Here is a 21,461-nt window from a genome sequence, read left to right on the forward strand (position 1 = left end):
GGGCACCTTGATCTTAATCAGTACATTATCTCTAAGTCAGAATTCAGTTAAATGGTTTCTGCTGGTCACTAACCCATGTTTTTCTTGTTGACATTTTTAGTTTTTAGTCTGTATTTGCAGAATCTGTTGGCCTCTACTAACTTTTTATCCCTCGTACACGTCAGAGTGTGTCTCACTTGAAGGCATGCTGATTTCTGGTGATGCTAGTCCTCACCTTCGGTATCTAGAGCTGCTGTCTCCTCCCCATGATGCCCCCTCCTTCCCTCTGCCACTCCGTGAGGCTTCTGTCTCCTCCATTCCACTGCTGAAGCTCACGTCAGGGTCACCAGGACCTTCCATGTTCCCAGATCTGAGCGTCCTTTCTGTACCCTCTGCTCACACCTACCTTAGCAGGCACTGACCTTTCCCTCCTTCCTCAGCCTCTGGACAACACACATTCCTGGTTTTCCTTTTATTGGCCCCTCCAGGGCCAGTCCTTCTTGGCCATCCATTCAGGTCCTTCTCTGCTAACACTATGCCGCTAGAGAGGTCTAGGCTTGTCCTAGGACCCCTGTTCTTCAGTTTCTCCCCAGGTCATTTTGTCTTCTACCATCCAAATGCTGGTATGTCCTAAATGTGTTATTGGAGACCTGCTCTCTAGATGTACGTTGTACAACCAACCATTCTAGACTCCACTTGGATGTTTAACGAACATCCCAAACTTAACGTTTTGAAAATAGAATTTCTAAATCCCTCTTCTCACTGCCATCTCAAATCTGGTAGTCTCCAGCTTACCCCATCTGCGTAAATGATACCACTCTTTACTTGGCTGCTTAAGGAAATGATTTAGAGTTTCACTTGCTTCTTTTTTTTCCTCACCTCCCATATCAGTCCATCAGCAGGTTCTGCCTCCTTTCCTCCAAAACATGTGCTGAGTCTGTCTGTGTCTTTTTTTGCTATTTCACCGTTTACCATCATATCCCTGGATCTTGGCCCAGATTCTCAACTGGTCTCTGTATCTCCATACAGTAGCCCAAGTGATCTTTTAAACGTGTAAATCAGATCATCTCCTCTAGCCCTTTGCTGAAGACCTGCCAGTGGATCATAACACATTTAGAATAAAATGGAAAATCCTCACTGACTTCTGTGCTCCCCTGGAAGCTCAGATGGTAAAGAGTCTGCCTGCAATGTGGGACACCCGGATTTAATCCCTGGGTCAGGAAGATCCCCTGGAGAAGGAAATGGCAACCCACTCCAGTATTCTTGTCTGGAAAATTCCATGGACAGAGTTAGACACGACTGAGCCACTAACACCTTTCACTTCTCATCAGCTTGTGAAGACTCTCATTCTGCCCTCGTCATGTCTCTTATTTTATTATGGAAAAGTGTAAACACATACAAAAGCAGACTGAATAATAAATAGAACCGCTTTGTACCTGTAATTATTATTGACTCATAGTCAATAATTATTATATAATCATAACTCATATATATTAATAATATTATATTATTATTACTATTCATTCATGGTCAACCTGTTTCTTCTGTGTCTCCACTTCCCCCAACCTGTAATTTTGAAGCAAATTCCAATCATCTTATCCTCTCATCTGTAAACTCTTTCAATGTGTATAAGATTCGACTCCTAAAAAAATAAAATATAAGCACAAAGACATTATCACACCTAAAAGTGTTAACATTAATTGCTTAATGGCATCAAATATCAAGTCCATGTTCAGGGCTTCCCAGGTGGCTCAGTGGTAAAGAATCCTCCTGCCAGTGCAGGAGACATGGGTTCAATCCCTGGGTCAGGGAAATTCCCTGGAGAAGGAAATGGCACCCCACCCCAGTATTCTTGCCTGGGAAATCCCATGGACAGAGGAGCCTGGTTGGCCACGGTCCATGGGGTCACAAAGAGTCGGATACGACTGAGCCACGGAACAGCAGCAGCAGCGTGCTCTGTTCCGTGTGGTTGTAGTGCTGGAAAGCAAGCCTCTGGAGCCAACTGCCCCTCTACATTCATCACCCCACTTTCATGTAAGGTGGTATCTATTTCCCTCCCTTTCTTGGAAAAGGAGCGAAGTGGCCTAAATTTGGTACCCTAAATGCCGTTATGAAAAAGGAAGAAATTCAAGTAGGCAAATAATATAAAAGCATTCAGCTTACTTTAAAAAAATTGTCCAATTACCTCATAAATGTCATTTATTTTTAAACTGTTTGATTCAGGATTCCAGTAAGGTTTACCCATTATCATTATTTTTTTTAATTATTATTATTATTATTTTTTTAATTTTTATTTTTACTTTATTTTACTTTGCAATACTGTATTGGTTTTGCCATACATTGACATGAATCCACCATGGGTGTACATGCGTTCCCAAACATGAACCCCCCTCCCACCTCCCTCCCCATAACATCTCTCTGGGTTATCCCCGTGCACCAGCCCCAAGCATGCTGTATCGTGCATAAGACACAGACTGGCGATTCGATTCTGACATGATAGTATACATGTTTCAATGCCATTCCCCCAAATCATCCCACCCTCTCCCTCTCCCTCTGAGTCCAAAAGTCTGCTATACACATTGTGTCTTTTTTGCTGTCTTGCATACAGGGTCATCATTGCCATCTTTCTAAATTCCATATATATGTGTTAGTATACTGTGTTGGTGTTTTTCTTTCTGGCTTACTTCACTCTGTATAATTGGCTCCAGTTTCATCCATCTCATCAGAACTGATTAAAATGTATTCTTTTTAATGGCTGCATAATACTCCATTGTGTATATGTACCACAGCTTTCTTATCCATTCATCTGCTGATGGACATCTAGGTTGTTTCCATGTCCTGGCTATTATAAACAGTGCTGTGATGAACATTGGGGTACATGTGTCTCTTTCAATTCTGGTTTCCTCGGTGTGTATGCCCAGCAGAGGGATTGCTGGGTCATAAGGCAGTTCTATTTGCAATTTTTTAAGGAATCTCCACACTGTTCTCCATAGTGGCTGTACTAGTTTGCATTCCCACCAACAGTGTAGGAGGGTTCCCTTTTCTCCACACCCTCTCCAGCATTTATTGCTTGCAGATTTTTGGATCACAGACATTCTGACTGGTGTGAAGTGGTACCTCATTGTGGTTTTGATTTGCATTTCTCTAATAATGAGTGATGTTGAGCATCTTTTCATGTGTTTGTTAGCCATCCGTATGTCTTCTTTGGAGAAATGTCTATTTAGTTCTTTGGCCCATTTTTTGATTGGGTCGTTTATTTTATTGAAGTGCATTTTTAATCTCTTTCAAGCTGTATTTCCCCTCCACTTCTCTCTTTTCTAATTCTTCTTGCAATTTGTTAAAGAACCTAGAGCATTCATCAAGTAGTGTTGCTCATAGTCTGGATTGTGCCGATGACAGCCCTGTTGTGTGGACTAACATTTTCCTCCTTCTCTTCTTTATCATAAATTGGTGTTTGACCCAAGAGGCTTGATTTGATTCAGGTTTGATTTCCCACTTTCTGGGGAGACAAGATTACTTCAAAGGTAATGGTGTCACTTATCTTACCCCTCCCCAGCTTGCCCTCCAACTCGAGTCCCACTGGCCTCTGTTCCACTCCTCCCTTAGAAGCCAGCTCCAGCCTCAGGGCCATTGCCTCAGCTGTTACCTCTGCCTACAACACTTTCCCCCAGATCTTTGCATAGTCAGCTGCTTCCTGTCACTCAGACCTCAGCCTGAATGCCACTCCTCAGGGCAGCCCCTCACGACCTCTCTCTGCGCTGTAGCCCTTTTCACCTCGGGCTGCCTGGTGGAATATTAATTTATTGGCTTCTTTACTGTCTACCTCTGGCTGAACTTGAACATCAGCCGCAAGGGAACAAGAGCCTCATCTCTCCCAGTCACTGCTGTGTCCCCACCGCTGGACGAGTGTCTGGCCCCTGGTGGGTGCTCAGCAAACATTTGTTGCACAAGATGACACCATGCTAGTAGGAAGGCGCCTCTTGGTCACATCTTTCTGTCTTTCTTTGTGCACTCAGGCAGCCAAGGGAGGCACTGTCAAAGCCAGTTCAGGCTTCAACGCTGCTGAAGATGCCCAGACCCTGAGGAAGGCCATGAAAGGACTTGGTAAGTGTCCCACTGGTGGTGAACATGCCCTGTGTGTCCCACATCCTAGAGTCGCCCAGAGGGTGTTGTGTCCACAAGCAAATGTATGTCTCACTCTAAGAAAACACAGTGGGGACAAGGTGACTTTTCAAGGCAAACTGGAATGGAGGGCTTTTACTATAGACTTAAATGTGATGAACTCATTCTGAACTTCCCCAATTAATTTCATTCCAGCATTATAAATCTATCAAATTTGAGAAATGTATTTGTCTTCTAGTTAACCCAGGCATGCATGTTGTGCCAGAAGGTTAACAAAGCATTTTGACAAATATTATGTGAATGGGTAGATACAATAAACCCATGATACAATGAGAGCAGCTGGTGCAGTTGTTATTCTTGCCCCATTTTACAGACGGGAAACTGAGACTCAGAGAAGTTATGTAATAAGGTACAGAGTAAGTGGAGCTGAACCTTGAGTCACGCTCAAAGAGCCCTTCTTAAGCTGGGGCCTGCCAACTCTAAGTCCACATTCTTTCCCTTGAGTCAGGCCCCAGTTCTTTGCTTCTGTGACAGGTGTGTCTGGGACAGTACCCCCGGGCAGTGTGTAGGACTTTATGTGACAAGATTATGTGTATGTGACCAGAAGGGCTTGTCTTCCAGTGCACCAACCTCTGGGAGCTCCGCAGGGCCAAGGCCTCCCCCAGATGGACATAGCCATGCCCGGCACTGCAGGTTCCACTGACCTAGACCCTCCCTCCAGACTTGCCTGAGTGGACATTTGTCCAGAGAGGTGCTCTCTGTTTCATACCTGGTATTTAAAATCTCCTGAAGATTTGGATAAAGACATTTGACCCTGAGGCGTTATTTCCCAGTTTTTCTATCCACAGAGAATTCATCTTGCTCAGCCCCAATATTACTAGCAGCAACAATAACCATTATTAGGGTCTACTATGTGTCAGGCACAATGTGTTGTATAGATTATGTTTTAATTCTGACAGCAGCTTGTTTTACTAATGAGAAAGTTGAGGTTTAGTGAGATCCGCTAACTTGCCCAAGGTCTCTGGGGCAGAATGTGTTTGTTAAAGTCAGGATTCTAGGCAAGTCCAGGCATTCTGACTCTGAAACTGGAGCTTAAGCTGCTGTACTATCCTGCTGCCTACCTCTGAATAGGACGTTGCCTTGTATCTATCTTCTAATTTTCCCTTTTTCATAAATAAAATGGAAAAAGTACTTGGCCTACTCATTTTTCAGGTGTATCCTAATTCTTCGGTGGATAGCAAGAGCACTGTAATTTGGAGCATAGACCACATGGCTTTCGGAATTCTCAGAGTCAGGAGGCATTTGATACCACCAACCGTTTTCAGTGCCTGCTGTGTGGGCCAATGCGAGAAAGACAGTCAGAGGAGACAAGGACCATAAACCTAATCCTGTGGTCCAATCATCCAGGGATGCTAGGCGGCAAAGGCATTCGTGGAAATGCGATCAGTTAGTAATATGATAGGGACGGAGGGGCACAAGATCCCATTAGGAGTCAGAGAGATCACATTTCATTTAGGGGCATCAGGCAAAACTTCTTGGAGGATATGGAAATTGAGATGGGCCTTGGGAGATGAGTTTATTTGATAAACAGACAAGAGAGAATGTGCTTCAGGTGAATGGAGCTGCATGAGCAAAGCATGGGATGAAAGTGAGCTCCCTGTTTTGCATTTTAGCTGAGGCCTCAGGGAATCAAGATAAATACATGGCTTGTGGCAGGAGTGTACTGGCAAAGTAGGTGTTGGCTGATTAGGAGACTTCTGGGAAGGCAGGAGCCATAGAGGGGTCCTAGGGTACTGCTGACATGGAGGCTGACCCAGAGGCATAGTCCAGCAAACAACAAATGCCAGAATCAGCATGCTAGATGGAGGGGGTTAGGGAGACAATAACCCATAGGGTGGTATGGTAAGAAGGTTAGGAGAACAGAGTACAGTATAGTCGGGTCAAGTATAGGAATTCAAGAGCAAAGTCTCTGGATTTGGCTGCCTGTATCCTTTTATGTGGGGTCTGCCCTGGTGGCTCAGAGGTTAAAGCCTCTGCCTGCAATGCGGGAGACCTGGGTTATGTGGATATTTACAATAGTGAATGAGGTGCTATTGAGGGTCCCAAAGGCCAGACTCCAGTGCTGGTACTAAATCCAACAGATGGTGGGGAGCCATCATGTATCCTAAGCAGAGGAAAGACACTGTGAGAGTTTGTCCTTTTAGGAAACTGAATCTGGCAGGACTCCGGAAAGACCAATTAGGAGGTAAGACTACTAGTGGTAAACTTTCTAGTTATCTAAGAAGAAATCCTGAACTGGAGTGGTTGTGGTAGGAATTAAAAAGAGGGGACAAATGCAAAAAGGATTTTAGAGCTAGATTTTGCATATTCAAGAACTCTGAATGTGAAGGAAGAGAGCAGTTTAAATAATCAAAGCTATTTTGAGGATTCACGTCTAACAGACCAGAAGAAGGGTGATGCCTTTCACAGAAATGGAGTAAAAAAGCAAAAGGGTGATGAACTTTCTCCCCTCAGCTGAAAGAGAGTTCTGGAAAAAGGATGGTTGTATCTATTCAGTTCAGTTCAGTTCAGTTGCTCAGTCATGACTGACTCTTTGCAACCCCATGGACTGCAGCACACCAGGCTTCCCTGTCCATCACCAACTCCCGGAGCTTACTCAAACTCATGTCCATCAAGTCAGTGATGCCATCCAACCATCTCATCCTCTGTTGTCCCCTTCTCCTCCGCCTTCAATCTTTCCCAGCATCAGGGTCTTTTCCAATGAATCAGTTCTTTGTATCAGGTGGCCCAAAGTATTGGAGTTTCAGCTTCAGCATCAGTCCTTCCAGTGAATATTCAGGACTGATTTCCTTTAGGATTGACTGGTTTGCTCTCCTTGCAGACTCTCAAGAGTCCTCTCCAACACCATAGTTCAAAAGCATCAATTCTTCAGTGCTCAGGTTTCTTTATAGTCCAACTCTCACATCCATACATGACTACTGGAAAAACCATAGCTTTGACTAGATGGACCTTTGTTGGCAAAGTAATGTCTCAGCTTTTTAATATGCTGCCTAGGTTGATCATAACTTTTCTTCCAAGGAATAAGCGTCTTTTAATTTCATGGCTACAATCACCATCTGCAGTGATTTTAGAACCCCAAAAAATAGTCTGTCACTGTTTCCATTGTTTCCTCATTTGCCATGAAGTGATGGGACCAGATGCCATGATCTTAGTTTTCTGAATGTTGAGTTTTAAGCCAACTTTTTCACTTTCCTCTTTCACTTTCATCAAGAGGCTCTTAAGCTCTTCTTCACTTTCTGCCATAAGGGTGGTATCATCTGCATATCTGAGGTTGTATCTATTATCCTCTTAAAAAAAAAAAGGAACAGAGAGTAGATTCCTAAGGTATGTAAACTTAAAATTCTATAGCTTCCTCTCTACACCTCACATTTTTGTAGATCTGTAATTTTGCAAAGAATATGTATTTTTCATTTCTCCCTGAAATATTTAAATAGACTCTCCTCTGTAACTCATCACAACTCCCCATATAATATAAACAATAAAAAAAATTGAACACTCACCCAACATATATGAACATCCAGGTGTGACTAAGATGAGGGGCCAATTTGAAGGATCGGAATACAGTCTCTCTGTAAAAGCTGCTGCAAAAAAAACAGACAAAGTTTATGACATTTTAAATTTGAATTCATAGTGAAAAAGTTTGGTAGAATAATGCATCATGGGAATTCATGGGCAGTTATAAAATTTTCTCATCAATAAAGAAGATGTGGTACATATATACGATGGAATATTGCTCAGCCACAAAATGAACAAAATAATGCCATTTGCAGCAACATGGATGCAACTGGAAATTAACTAAGACAGAAAGAGAAAGACAAGTAACATATCAGTTATATATGGAATCTAAAATATGGCACAAATGAACCTATCTACAAAACATACTTGAAGACATAGAGAACAGACTTGTGGTTGCCAAGGAGGAGGCAGGGAGAGATGGATTGGGAGTTTGGGGTTGGTAGATGCAAAAAAGTATTGCAATTTAGAATGGATAAACAAAAAGGCCCTAATGTATAACACAGAGAGCTATATTGAATGTCCTGTGATAAACCATAATGGAAAAGAATAATTTTTGAAATGTATATATGTGTAAAAAAAAAAAAAAAGGAAAATGAGTTGGTTTCTATAACATTTGCACAGGGCCTCCCAGGTGGCCCAGTGGTAAAGAATTTGCCTGTCAATGCAGGAGATGCAAGAGACGAGGGTTTGATCCCTCATCAGGAAGGTTTCTTGGAGGAGGAAATGGCAATCCACTCCAGTATTCTTGCCTGGAAAATTCCATGGACAGAGGAGCCTGACAGGCTACAGTCCATGGGGCCGCAAAGAGCTGGACATGACTGACCAACTGAGCACGTACACACACACTGTGACATTTGCAAGAACAAAAAGTTCAAATGACTTTTTTTTTTTTTTTCAGGAAATAAGAGCACAGAATTCTATTTTTATTTATTGTGAACATTTCCAAAAGATAAGAAGTAGTCTACCATAAGAATCACTCAAATGAAAACTTTTAATAAAGTTAAAAAGTTTTCTAATCAGAGATCAGGAAAGAGAGCTTGAAAAAGAAAAACACAATTATAGATCTTAAAAAGGAGTAGATACTATCAGCTGCCAATTCAAACCCTATGAAGTGCCAAATGGTGAATTTTGAAAATGAATTTGAACTGTTTCAAAACTCAGAGGAGATAATAAAGAGATAAAAGTGAGGAGTGAAAGGTAAGAACATGGATGATAAATATGGGTGATCCAAAGACTCTGAGAAAAATTCCAGAGAAGGGGAAACACGTGATCCTGGTCAACACGTACTGATTATTTAGCAAGCACTAGGCATTGTGCTAAGTAATGCACTGATTTGTTTTATTTAACACTTGCAGCAGCCCTGGTAGGAAAGTGCAGTGATCATGCACGTTTATAGATAAGGAAACTAATGCTCAGAGACCTTAACCCTTTTGTCTAGTGGTAAATCCCTAGTGGGGCTTCCCTGGTGCCTCAGTGGTTAAGAATCCACCTGCCAGTGCAGGAGATGCAAGAGACAAGAGATTGATCCCTGGGTCAGAAAGATCCCCTGGAGGAGGAAATGGCAACCCACTCCAGTATTCTTGCCTTGAAAACTCCATGGACAGAGTAGCCTGGTGGGCTACAGTCCATAAGGTCGTGAAAGAGTTGGACATGACTTTGCAACTAAACAACAACATCATATAACTAAATCTAGAGTCTGTTTCCCTTCAAAACAGACAAACACTCCGAATAAGAACTTCTTTTCTTAGAAAGCTCTGTGTGTGTGTTAGGGTTATGCCAGTGTCCACAGAGGAACCCACTTTCTCATTCCTCGCTCAAACCGCACTCCCTCCCTGTCTCCTCTCCACCAGGCACAGATGAAGATGCCATCATCAACGTCCTGGCCTATCGCAGCACGGCCCAGCGCCAGGAAATCCGGACAGCCTACAAGACCACCATCGGCAGGGTAGGCCTGTGCTGTCCGCCTTGACAAGGGATCTGTCAGGCAACAGGAAAGCAGGGACCCCTTCCTACTTGGTTCCTGAAGTCGTGGCCCTTTGTTTTGGGTTTTTTTAAAATAATTCTATATTTTCACTTTTGGCTGTGCTGGATCATCATTGCTGGGTGTGCGTTTCTCCAGTTGCAGCGAGGAGGGCTTCTCTCTAGCTGTGCTTCTCACTGCAGTGGCTTTTCCCATTTTGGAGCATAGGCTCTAGAGCACCCAGGCTTCAGAAGTTATGGCTCTGGGGCTCTAAATCACAGGCTCAGTAGTTGTGGCACATGGGCTTAGTTGCTGCTCAGTGTGTGGGATCTTCCTGGACCAGGGATGGAAACTGTGTCTCCTGCGATGGCAGGCAGATTCTATGCCACCAAGCCTCCAGGGAAGCCCAGCCATCTGGTTTTAAAAGGTGGATCTTTTGCCTTGTTTAAAGATATTCTTGAAAACAAACGAACCCCGTCAACATGTCCTAGAGTTCCTCCACTGTCCATAGCCAGAAGTGATTTCACGGAGCTCTTGATTCACAAAGCTCAAGGCTAAGTTTAGTTTCTTCCCACACAATTTCTTGCAGGGACTTAGTTGTGGAATGGACTCACTGCCCCTACCCTGCTCTGAAGCACCAGGCAGGGCTCTGCTTCCCATGTTCCTCCTCTCAATCTGGTGGCTTCCTTTGGCCACTTGTGAATGAAGATCCTCCAAACCGATTAAAATATTAAGTCCAGTTTGTTCTAAATAGGCTCTCATAGGATTTAGGGTCTATTCTAACTCTTCTACATAAACCTATTTGTGGCATATATTCATTCCTTTGAATGATCCTCAATTGAGGGTCACCCCCTCCAGTTATAAAATGGGGTTCTGTGTGTGTGTGTGTATATATATGTGTGTATTTTACTGGCTTGTGTATTCAGAGGTGGTTCACTCACCATGTTTCCCCTTCTGCTTTGAATCCCACACCCCTGGGGAACCCTGTCTCAGTTTCGTTTCCAACAGCTCACTTACCAGAGTCATTCACCTGGTCTTATATCACTGAAAGCCTATCTGTGTGATTAGAGAATCTTTTTATTGAGTAATCGTTATCAGTGAGTGCCTCCAGGTCTCAGAGTGCTGTTAACTACATGATAAGTATTTCTGTTCCTGGATAATTTATAAAAGCTAGTCAGATGAGGCTGCTTCCCAAAGACAGGCATTAAGCTGCTGGGCAGGACAGGCCTGGCTCAGCTCTTCTGGGGGCCATCTACATGCCAACCTTGGCTGGGCACCAGCAGAGAACAAGATTCTACCCATCAGGTTGCTTGGACTATCTTCTGGGCATTTTAAAGTCTTCTCCATCCCCAAAGAAATTTAGTGAACATGCATGTGGTGCGTGAGCTAAAGTGTAGCCACGTATTTGGGGTTGATTTATTCAGCTTTAGAACTAAGCTGATCTGACAGCAGTTTGTTAAGGTGAGCAACCTTAACAGATCGACTGAATGCTAATTTATTTGTTCATTCATCTGTTTGATACATGTGGAGTAACATAAAAATAGCTACAATAGATTAAAATATAGTGTTTGTGGACTCAAGTTTGTGAGAATCTACGATCTGAACTTGAAAGCAAATCACCTCCTTACTAGTTAGTTGATCTTAAACAGGGTCTTAAACTCCCTGACATGTAGGAGGAAATGTGACTAAATGTGTTTAGAATTTGGTCCTTTGTCCAAGTAATTATTACATTTCTTTTTAACAATTGAGCCTTAAGAATTAATCATGAATGATTACAAGGATGCAACTAAATGCCTATTTAGAAGAATAGTAGAAAAATAGAAACAGGGTATTGATTAAAGAAATTGTATTACATCTACATATAGAAATTTCTGCAGCTGTTAAAAATATTGTAGGTAAATACTGACTTGGAAGTATATTCAGGATGTGTTCATAAGTGAGCAAACACACTGATCTCGGGACCCCTTTGCTTCTTAAATTATTGAAGACTTTTTTGTTTTTGCTGGTTACCTTTATTAATATTGACCATATTTGAAATTAACACTGAGGATATTTAAAGACAAGCATTTGTTAATTTATTTTGAAAAACAATAAAAACTCATTGCATGCTAGCAAAAATAACAATTTCAGGAAAAATAGCTTTATATTTCAAAACAAAAAAAATTGTAGTAAGATGATTAGCATTGTTTTACATTTTCAAATCTCTTTCAGTTCAGTTCAGTTCAATCGCTCAGTAGTGTCCAACTCTTTGCGACCCCATGAATCTCAGCACGCCAGGCCTCCCTGTCCATCACCAACCCCCGGAGTTCACTCAAACTCATGTCCACCGAGTCGGTGATGCCATCCAGCCATCTCGTCCTTTGTCGTCCCCTTCTCCTCCTGCCTCCAATCCCTCCCAGCATCAGGGTCTTTTCCAGTGAGTCAACCCTTCGCATGAAGTGGCCAAAATATTGGAGTTTCAGTTTCAGCATCAGTCCTTCCAAGGAACACCCAGGACTGATCTTCTTTAGTATGGACTGGTTGGATCTCCTTGCAGTCCAAGGGACTCTAAAGAGTCTTCTCCAATACCACAGTCCAAAAGCATCAATTCTTTGTTGCTCAGCTTTCTTCACAGTCCAACTCTCACATCCGTACATGACCACTGGAAAGACCATAGCTTTGACTAGACGGACCTTTGTTGACAAAGTAATGTCTCTGCTGGTGTCTGCTTAATGCAAGACAGCTGGATCCTCATATGTGCTTCTGCATTCACCTTGTTGCGATACCTGGTGTTGGTTACAGTAGGAAGAAAACCTGGTCTTGTACAGATAGGTAGTTGGGAAGGGGAGGAGTATTTTCATAGCCTTTTCACATAACTGTGGATCTGTAGACGCGTTGAGCAGGCTTTGGAAAGCTCCGCTGGACAGCTGTGAGGGGATGAGGGTGTAACGTCAGATCCCAACGTCTTAGTGTTCCTATGAGAATGGTTTCGAGGGTGTGAGCCCCCTGAGAGGGTCTTGGAGACCTCAGCCATCCCTGGACCTCACCGAGGGCGGCTGGTTTCTGTTACTGGAGCAGCTAAGCGGAGCACTTGCTTGTGTCCCAGGACCTGATGGATGACTTGAAGTCGGAACTGAGTGGCAACTTCGAGCAGGTGATCCTGGGGATGATGACACCCACGGTTCTGTACGATGTGCAGGAGCTGCGAAAGGCCATGAAGGTTCGTGCTCCTCTCTTCCTGCTCTTGGGGCTGGGGGTGCAAAGGCGGACCGCCACCTGGCTTTCTCAAGAAGCCATGATAGAGGCCTGAGAGTGTGGAGGAGGAGGGTGTAGGGGAAGGATTTTCCTTAAGACAACTTGAAAACAGGACATTACAATCTAGCGACTGTAACTTCAAAGCTGTTTCCCCAAGAGTTAAGAAATTCTTTCTTCCCTGTGGCCCACTGGGGAGTGATTATACTCGTGCTTGTTGGGTTGCTGCTGCTGCTGCTAAGTCGCTTCAGTCGTGTCCGATTCTGTGCGACCCCATAGATGGAAGCTCACCAGGCTCCCCCGTCCCTGGGATTCTCCAGGCAAGATCACTGGAGTGGGTTGCCATTTCCTTCTCCAATGCATGAAAGTGAAAAGTGAAAGGGAAGTTACTCAGTCATGTCCGACTCTTAGCGACCCCGTGGAGCCTACCAGGCTCCTCCGTCCATGGGATTTTCCAGGCAAGAGTACTGGAGTGGGGCTTGTGTAACTCCAGACAATTTCTTGCCATATTAGCTCCTATTTTGAGATATGGAACTTTTGACTGACACCGTGAGGGCCTCTTGGGCTGCTCTAAGCTCAGAACCTGCCAAGAGTTCTCAGCCTTCCAAGATGCTAGAGCCACTGTGCCCTACACCAGGCTCTGCCGATTTTTAGCGACCAAGTACAAAATTCAATTATGGCTGCCCTCCTCCCTCACGTCAATGAATATTCAGGCTCATGGAAGGTTCTGGGCTAGTCACTGGGAAACAGAGATAACAGCCTTTGCCAGAAGATTCTGCCCTTCAAAGGAAAAGTACAGGGGAGACCAAGGCAAGACAAAATCCCCAGAGGGTGGAAACTATTCCTAACCAACACCCAAAAGCAGCCCATGAAATGTTTGTTATGACTAATAAACATGTTGGAATCTGGATAGGAAAGTTAAAAATGAGCAAATCCTGTTGCTGGAACTAGCTGAGTTGTCTTTATTCTCTGCAGATTTCTGGTTGTATCCCTCCTGTGTCTGGGACTCAACTTGGTGACCTGACTCATGACACCCTCTCCTCTGGCTTTTACATTTAGGGAGCTGGCACAGATGAGGGCTGCTTGATTGAGATCCTGGCCTCCCGGACGCCCGAGGAGATCCGGCGCATAAACCAGACCTACCAGCTGCGTATGTAGCATCCTCAGGGGCCTTGGTTGGCGGCCCTGTCCTCTGAGAAGTAGACTGGAGCGGGAGGTTACCCACTGAAACACTGACCACGAGGGAGCCTCAGCTACAAGCTCCGCTGTCAGGCAGATCCCTGTCGATCCAAATGACTGTTGGCTTTTTGAGACTTCTCAGGGGTACCTGCCTCTCTTCTTAGGCTATCCAGTGAAGTGTTTACTACCCTGAAAGCTGAAAAGCTGTTCTTTAGTATCAAGCAGAGAATCAAAGATGTTTATTCAAATGTGGTGGCACCACTGAATCATAGCTTTCCAGGGAGTGGCCTGGAGGAGCAGTCTCCTCAATTTCTTACCTTCAGACTAGGCTGTAGGTCCCGCAGCCACCTCCAGTGGCAAGACTCCCCTCTTAAAAATCTCCTTCTTGACCTAAGAATATAATAAAAAATGTCCAAAGGTTCAGATCCCACAGTGTCATCTATATTAGCTTAAAATGTCCAGCAGAGTGGCTAAACAAAGATGTCCAGCAGAGTGGCTATCCATACAACATAATCATCAAAATGTATATTGGAGGATGTTATTAAATTACAATGAGTGGTATGGTATACAAATAAGGGGAAAAGACAAATCATAAAATGAGATGCTGTGATCCCATTTCTTAAAGAAACAAAAATAATACGTGATGTGGGGAAAATGAGGAAGAATATTCACCAAAATGTTATCAGTGATTATTTCTGGGTGATTAGATGAGGTTTTGTTCAACGCCTCCCCGCGCCCCACCCCCGCCACTTCATTTAACTCATTCAGTTTTTCCTAAGTTTTCTGTAATAAATGTACAGTTCAGTAGAAAGAAAACAAAATAGTAAGAGTTTTTTGGTAGGTGTTCAGAGTGGGAGAGTCGAAACCTGGGAGTCTGGTTCTAGCGCTGACTGCCTGTGGTCTTCTCCCTGTGGACAGCCCGCTGCTTGTCCCCAAACACAGGTTCAGAAGCTCCGCCCTATTTGCCTTTCCTCATGCTGCTTAACCAGCTCTGTGTCACTGCAAACCACATTCAGGACAGACCCCTAGACAGTAGGAACCACCAAAGAGGGGATCACAGCCCCGCGTTCTCAACCCCCAATGTAAGCAACAAGAGCATCTTGTCTCTGCTCTAATCATCAACTTCTCTTGACCATTTTACCAAGACTTTAGTTTTTCATCAGCTGTGTATGGGCTGAAGAACCTCACGATGAGCTGCTTCAGTAATCAGGCTGGTCCAGGGGAGGATGGAAGACTCTGGGGTGTGACCTGGTGTTGAGCAGAGATCTTCACTCTGATGTCACTAATTTGACTCTCTTGCTAGAATATGGGCGGAGCCTTGAAGATGATATTCGCTCTGACACGTCATTCATGTTCCAGCGCGTGCTGGTGTCTCTGTCCGCTGTGAGTCGCTCCCACCTTTGATGGGGGCAGGGGGGATGGTTTATTGAGACGTTCACTCTCTACCGGCTCTTCTAGCCTTTCTCAACCTTTCAACCTCCCAAATGGGAATTTTTCCCTGTGTTTTTGTGAAGCCTCTCTGTTATTTTATATTGTGTCCTTTAGAGACTCTAGCTAGTCATGCATCCCCATTTTTTCTCATTTATGCATACAAGTACCTAATATACGCCAAACAATCATTTCTCAGTGCACTGAAAGTTAGGAATGTGGTTAAAGGCAGTCCTGGGCTTTAAGAATTTATATTGTCAGAAGGGGATCTAGCAGGCCCATGTGTTGCTATAATAAAAACATGAAAGTATGTGCCAAAAAAGAGGCACAGAGCAGAAGAAAGGTTCAAGGAGAGATTTTGGTTGCAGAAACAAAGAAAAGGCTTCATGGCAGAGGTGCTGGCTGAGAGAGGACTAGGAGGGTTGCTGGAATTTCAAGAGGCACAGGTGTGTGGGGGTACATTCCAGGCAGAAAGAACAGTGAGGACAAGACAAGGAGTCAGGAAACACAGATTGGGTTCAGGGAACAGTTGGCTGAGCCGCTGGACTAGTAATTCTAGGAGTCAGGTGGGAAAATGAACAGGGGTCCCATGTTGGGGAGAGTTTGTGCTTTTTTTTCGGAGAGCTGTGGGGAGCCTCTGAAGGTTTTGAAGCGGTCGTGATGTGATTGGAACTTCTTAGAAGAGTAATATTATAGCGGTGTTCCAATGAATTGAACCAGAGGAGGGGAGCCCAGGCAGGAGGTTACCTTGGTATTCTAGATATTGTGAAGAAAGCAGGTCTGGGCCAGTGTGGGGGCAGGGATGCCAGAAAAGAGAGATGGATTTACAAGCATTTCACACAACTTCACAATTTTATCTTTAGGCCTGACCTCCTTCCAGAGTGTGAGACTCTCATTTCTCACTGCCTTTTCCCTGTTTCCTTGTGGATATTCTGCCATCACCTCTGTCCGCTCAGCCCTCCTAAACTATGCTTGAACTCATTTTGCCTCCAAACCAGCTCTTCTTCCTCGCTCATCTTTTTCTATTACTGTTGTTTCTGTTTTTCCAACAACCAAAGCAGAAGCCTGGAAAGCATCTCCAACCCCCACCTTGCTATGTCTCTGATGTTTACTTAATAATGCCAGCCTGCTTTTCTCTTCATTTTATTTTATTTTTTTGTTTTGGCTGTGCTGGGTCTCCTTTGTGGTGTGGGGCTCTTTGTTGTGGCATGCCGTCTTTAGTTGTGGTGTGCGGGCTTCCCTAGGTGTGGCCTGGGGCCCAGCGCACACAAGCTCAGTAGTTGTGGCACTCGGGCTTAGTTGCTTCGCAGCATGTGGGATGTTAGTTCCCCAACCAGGGATCAAACCTGAATCCCCTGCTTTGGAATGCAGATTCTTAACCACTGGACCACCAGGGAAGTCCCAACCAGCCTGCTTTTCTTACTTCCTACCCACGTTTTCTTTTCCTCCCAGATTTACCACTGCAGAGCCATGCCTAGATTGTAGCATATTGGAATAGCCTAGCGATAAAATAGTGTTAACAAATCAGAGAAAAGTAGCCCATTTTGCCACACTTTGGGATTCCTGTCCCTTCAGTCCTGCCCTCCTGGTGTTGGTGAGGGACAGGGCACTTTTGGGTGCTCCTCAGGCCCCCACTGTTGGCCCCAGGGTCTCTTGATTCTCCTCTTTTCCCAGCTCCTATGTGGCAGAGTTGATCAGCATAAAGTTGCCAGTTAGGGAGACTTAAGTCAGCTGGCTGGGAAGACATGGGAGTGGAGGAAGAGGAGGAAAAAGGGGGGTGTGGTCCTGGAAGGTGCTCTCACCAGGCCGTATTTGTCCTCCTGCTCCTTCAGCTGTCAGAGACACCCACGCAGCATCAGGGAGCCACGCCAGGCTCGCCCTCTTGTTTGATCAGATCAGAGCCGTGGGAGTAACACAAACACATTTGAGGACATCTGTCCTTTCTCCCTAAGCTGCACTCATGCCCCTTCTGTCTAATTTCCCTGTCCTTGGGTTCCCAGACATTCTGTCTTATCAGAGCACCCAAATCTTCTTGGATCCTCTCTCAATCTCTGTGGTTTGTTTTTCTCATTCTCAGGGAGGCAGGGATGAAAGCAATTATCTGGATGATGCTCTCGTGAGACAGGATGCCCAGGTTAGTAGAACTGCAGCTTCTTTCTTCTCTTTTGCCAATAAGACAGGCCGAGTTGGTGGACATCTTCTTATATTTCAATGAATATTGGCCAAGCTGGAATTTGTTATGAAAAACGATTCCCACAGGTACCTTTAATAGCAGAAGTTTCTTGCAGAGATACCTGGGGCTTGGGGCTGGCTTGGGGCATCAATATATAAGCATCCCTGGGTTCCAGATTTTCTAACATTGGGACCATGGTGTGGCTACCCCCACAGAATCACAGAGTGTCTTCTGAATCACTAGGAGATAAAGGGACCTGCCTATGCTTTGTTGACCTCACATTTTTACTTCCCCAAAGAGAATATTTAATACAATCTATGTAAAATGGGTAAAACTAATACCAAACCCTAAAAGGCAGTTGCTTCCCTGGTATCCAGCCCACTGATGGCTGCCCTGAAACCAACTAATGGTATTTTTACTGTGACCAGATAACACTAAAAATAATAACTAATAAAACCTAGTAAGGACCTGGTTTTGTCCTTACCAGGGGCCAAACACTGTTCAAAACTCTTTACATGAAGTATGTCATCAAATCCTTACAATAACCCTATGAACTAAGTATTGCTATTCCCATGTTATGGACAAGGAAACTGAGGCTCAGAGAAGTCAGTATCTTGCTCAAGTTCCCATAGATAATAAATGACAGAACCGGGATTTGAACCTACGCAGTTTGGATCTAGACTTTGTTAACCAGTGTATGACCTTAGAGAGAGATTTGTCCCATTCAGGATGAGGGGCAGAGGATGAGATGGTTAGATCACATCACTGACTCAATGGACCTGAATTTGAGCGAACCCAGGAGATAGTGGAGAAGAGATGAGCCTGACATGCTATGCTTCATGGGATCTCCAAGAGTCAGACAATTTAACGACTGAGCAACAGTGAAGCACTCAGGATTGTATAGGAAAGAACCTTTTGCTTTCACTAGAAGTGAAAGGAGTTTATGAGTCCTAAGAGTTCTGAAGACTCAGGGAGGCCCATCCCATAAGGAGATATAGGAAACTGCCTTCAGTCCAGAAGCTTTGAGGAAGGAGAAGGTATTACAACTCTCAGATGCTTATGTGAATTTCAGCTACCTCTAGGAGACCATTTGGGGGCATGCTGGAAGGAACTTCCATAGCCCAGGTGAATCCTGAATTTAGTTTTTTAAATTAACTTATTTACTTTAAGGAGGCTAATTACTTTAAAATATTGTAGTGGTTTTTGTCATACATTGACATGAATCAGCCATGGGTGTACATGTGTTCCCCATCCTGAACCCCCCTCCCACCTCCCTCCCCATTCCATCCCTCAGGGTCATCCCAGTGCACCAGCCCTGAGCACCCTGTCTCATGCATCGAACCTGGACTGGTGATCTGTTTCACATATGATAATATACATGTTTCAATGCTATTCTCTCAAATCATCCCACCCTCGCCTTCTCCCAGAGTCCAAAAGACTGTTCTTTACATCTGTGTCTCTTTTGCTGTCTTGCATATAGGGTCATCATTACCATCTTTCTAAATTCCATATACATGCATTAGTACACTGTATTGGTGTTTTTCTTTCTGACTTACTTCACTCTGTATAATAGGCTCCAGTTTCATCCACCTCATTAGAACTGATTCAAATGAATTCTTTTTAATGGTTGAGTAATATTCCATTGTCTATATGTACCACAGCTTTCTTATCCTGAATCCTGAATTTAAATGAAGAGTTAGTGAACAGTTTATTCCTGAAACATTAATATCCACTGTCACTTTTTTTGTGGGCTTGCCAGGTGCTAGGCATTGTGCTAACTACTTTACATTTTTTTCCTTATAATAAATCTATGAAGTAGATATTACTTCTGTTTTATAGACTTGGAGACTGATTCTCAGATTTAAATAACTTGTATAAGATTACATAACTGATGGAATTGGGCTCTTTGACTTTAGGTCTGTATGATTTTTTAAAACCATGCCATTCATATTACAAAGCTACAGTAATCAAAAGAGTATGGTATTGGCATTAAAACAGACATACAGATCAATGGAATAGAAGAGAAATCTGAGAAATAAACCTACACATGTATGGTCAATTAACTTATGAAAAAGGAGCCAAGAATATACAATGGGCAAAAGATAGTCTCTTCAGTAAATTTTGTTGGGAAAACTGAATAGCCCTAAGCAAAAGAATGAACCAGAACTGACTACCTTACTCCATACACAACAATTCACTCAAAATGAATTAATGACTTCAAAGTAAGACCTGAAACCATAAAGTTCATAGAAGAAAACATAGGTGATAAGCTGCCTTACATGGGTCTTAGCAATGATTTTTTTAATCTGACGCTGAAAGCTAAAGCAACAAAAGTAAAAATAAACAAGTAGGACTGTATCAAACTAAAAAGCTTCTCCACAGCAAATAAACCATCAGCAAAATGAAAAGGCAACCATTCAATGAGAGAAAATATTTGCAAATCAGATATCTGATAAAAAGTTAGTATCTAAAATATAAAAATAGCCTGTACAACTTAATAGAAGTAACCAAACAATGCAGTTTTAAAATGGGCAGAAGATCTGAATAGATATTTTTCCAAAGACATCCAAATGTCCAACAGACACATGAAATGATGCTCAACATCACTAGTCATCAGGGAAGTGCAAGTCAAAACCACAATGAGATATCACCTCATTCCTGTCAGAATGGCTGTCATCAAAAAGATAACAAACAGCAAGTGTTGGCAAGGACGTGAAGAAAAGGCAACCTTTGTTCACTGTTGGTGGGAATGTAAATTGGTGCAGCCACTATGGAAAACAGTATGGAGTTTCCTCAAGCAAAATAAAAATAGAACCGCTTCATGATCCAGCAATTTCACTTCTTCTGTCTGCCCCTCAAAAATGAGAACACTGACTCAAAAAGACATATGTACCACATAGGGGTATTATTTACAATAGCCAAGAAATAGAAACAGCCTAAGAACCCATCAACAGATGAATGAAAGAAATGATTGTGTATATGTACAGTAGAAGAATGCTCTCTAGCCCTAAAAAGAATGAAATCTTACCATGTGCAAAAATGTGGATCGATCTAGGGAGCTATATGTTACCTAAAATAAGCCAGGAAGAAAAACACAAATACTATATAATCTCACTTATATGTGGAGTTAAACAACAACCAAGGAAAAATCAAGCTCATAGATACAGAGAACAGACTGGTGGTTGCCAGAGGCAGGGGTGGAGGTGGGCAAGATGGGTGAAGGAGGCCAAAAAGTACAGGCTCTGTTATGAAATAAATAAGTCATGAGGGTGTAGTGTACAGCATGGCAACTACAGCTAATAATACTGGGGACTTCCCTGGCGGTCCAGTGGTAAAGACTCTTCTTTCACTGCAGCAGGCACAAGTTTGATCCCTGGTCAGGGAGCTAAGATCCTGCATGCTGCACAGTGCTGCCAAAAGTAAATAAATAAAATTGTGTTAAAAAAACAATAATGCTATACTGCATACTTGAAAGTTCCAAAGAGAATAGATCTTAAGAGTTCTTATCATAAGAAAAAATACTTTGTAATTATATACGGTACTAGATGGTAACTAGACTCATTGTGGGGGTCATTTCACAATATATACAAATATAAAATTATTATGCTCTACACCTGAAACTAACATAATGTTGTATGTCAATTATACCTAATTTTTAAAAAACACAAAAAAACATGCAGTTCAACAAATATTTGGGAGTTCTTCAAGGAGCATAGTTCTCCTTGGAAAAGTGACCAGGTGAAAAGGTACTTAACAACAAATATGGGCTGGGGGAAGTTGGAAGGACTAGAACTCATTTTTCTGTATCCTCCA

General features: G+C 43.2%; 1 protein-coding gene across 2 annotated transcripts in view; it reads left to right on the forward strand.

Moving 5' to 3' along the window:
* Window positions 1–21,461, forward strand: part of ANXA4 (annexin A4) — a 74,827-nt gene that overhangs the window by 37,199 nt on the left and 16,167 nt on the right. For both annotated transcript variants that reach the window (XM_018055460.1, XM_018055461.1), the window contains exons 3-8: window positions 3,996–4,083; window positions 9,528–9,622; window positions 12,723–12,836; window positions 13,928–14,018; window positions 15,351–15,430; window positions 17,553–17,609. In XM_018055460.1, the coding sequence (XP_017910949.1) occupies window positions 3,996–4,083; window positions 9,528–9,622; window positions 12,723–12,836; window positions 13,928–14,018; window positions 15,351–15,430; window positions 17,553–17,609 (525 nt within the window). The remainder of the gene's footprint in view (window positions 1–3,995; window positions 4,084–9,527; window positions 9,623–12,722; window positions 12,837–13,927; window positions 14,019–15,350; window positions 15,431–17,552; window positions 17,610–21,461) is intronic.

Source organism: Capra hircus, chromosome 11 (genome assembly GCF_001704415.2).
Source record: "Capra hircus breed San Clemente chromosome 11, ASM170441v1, whole genome shotgun sequence".
Lineage (NCBI taxonomy): Eukaryota > Metazoa > Chordata > Mammalia > Artiodactyla > Bovidae > Capra > Capra hircus.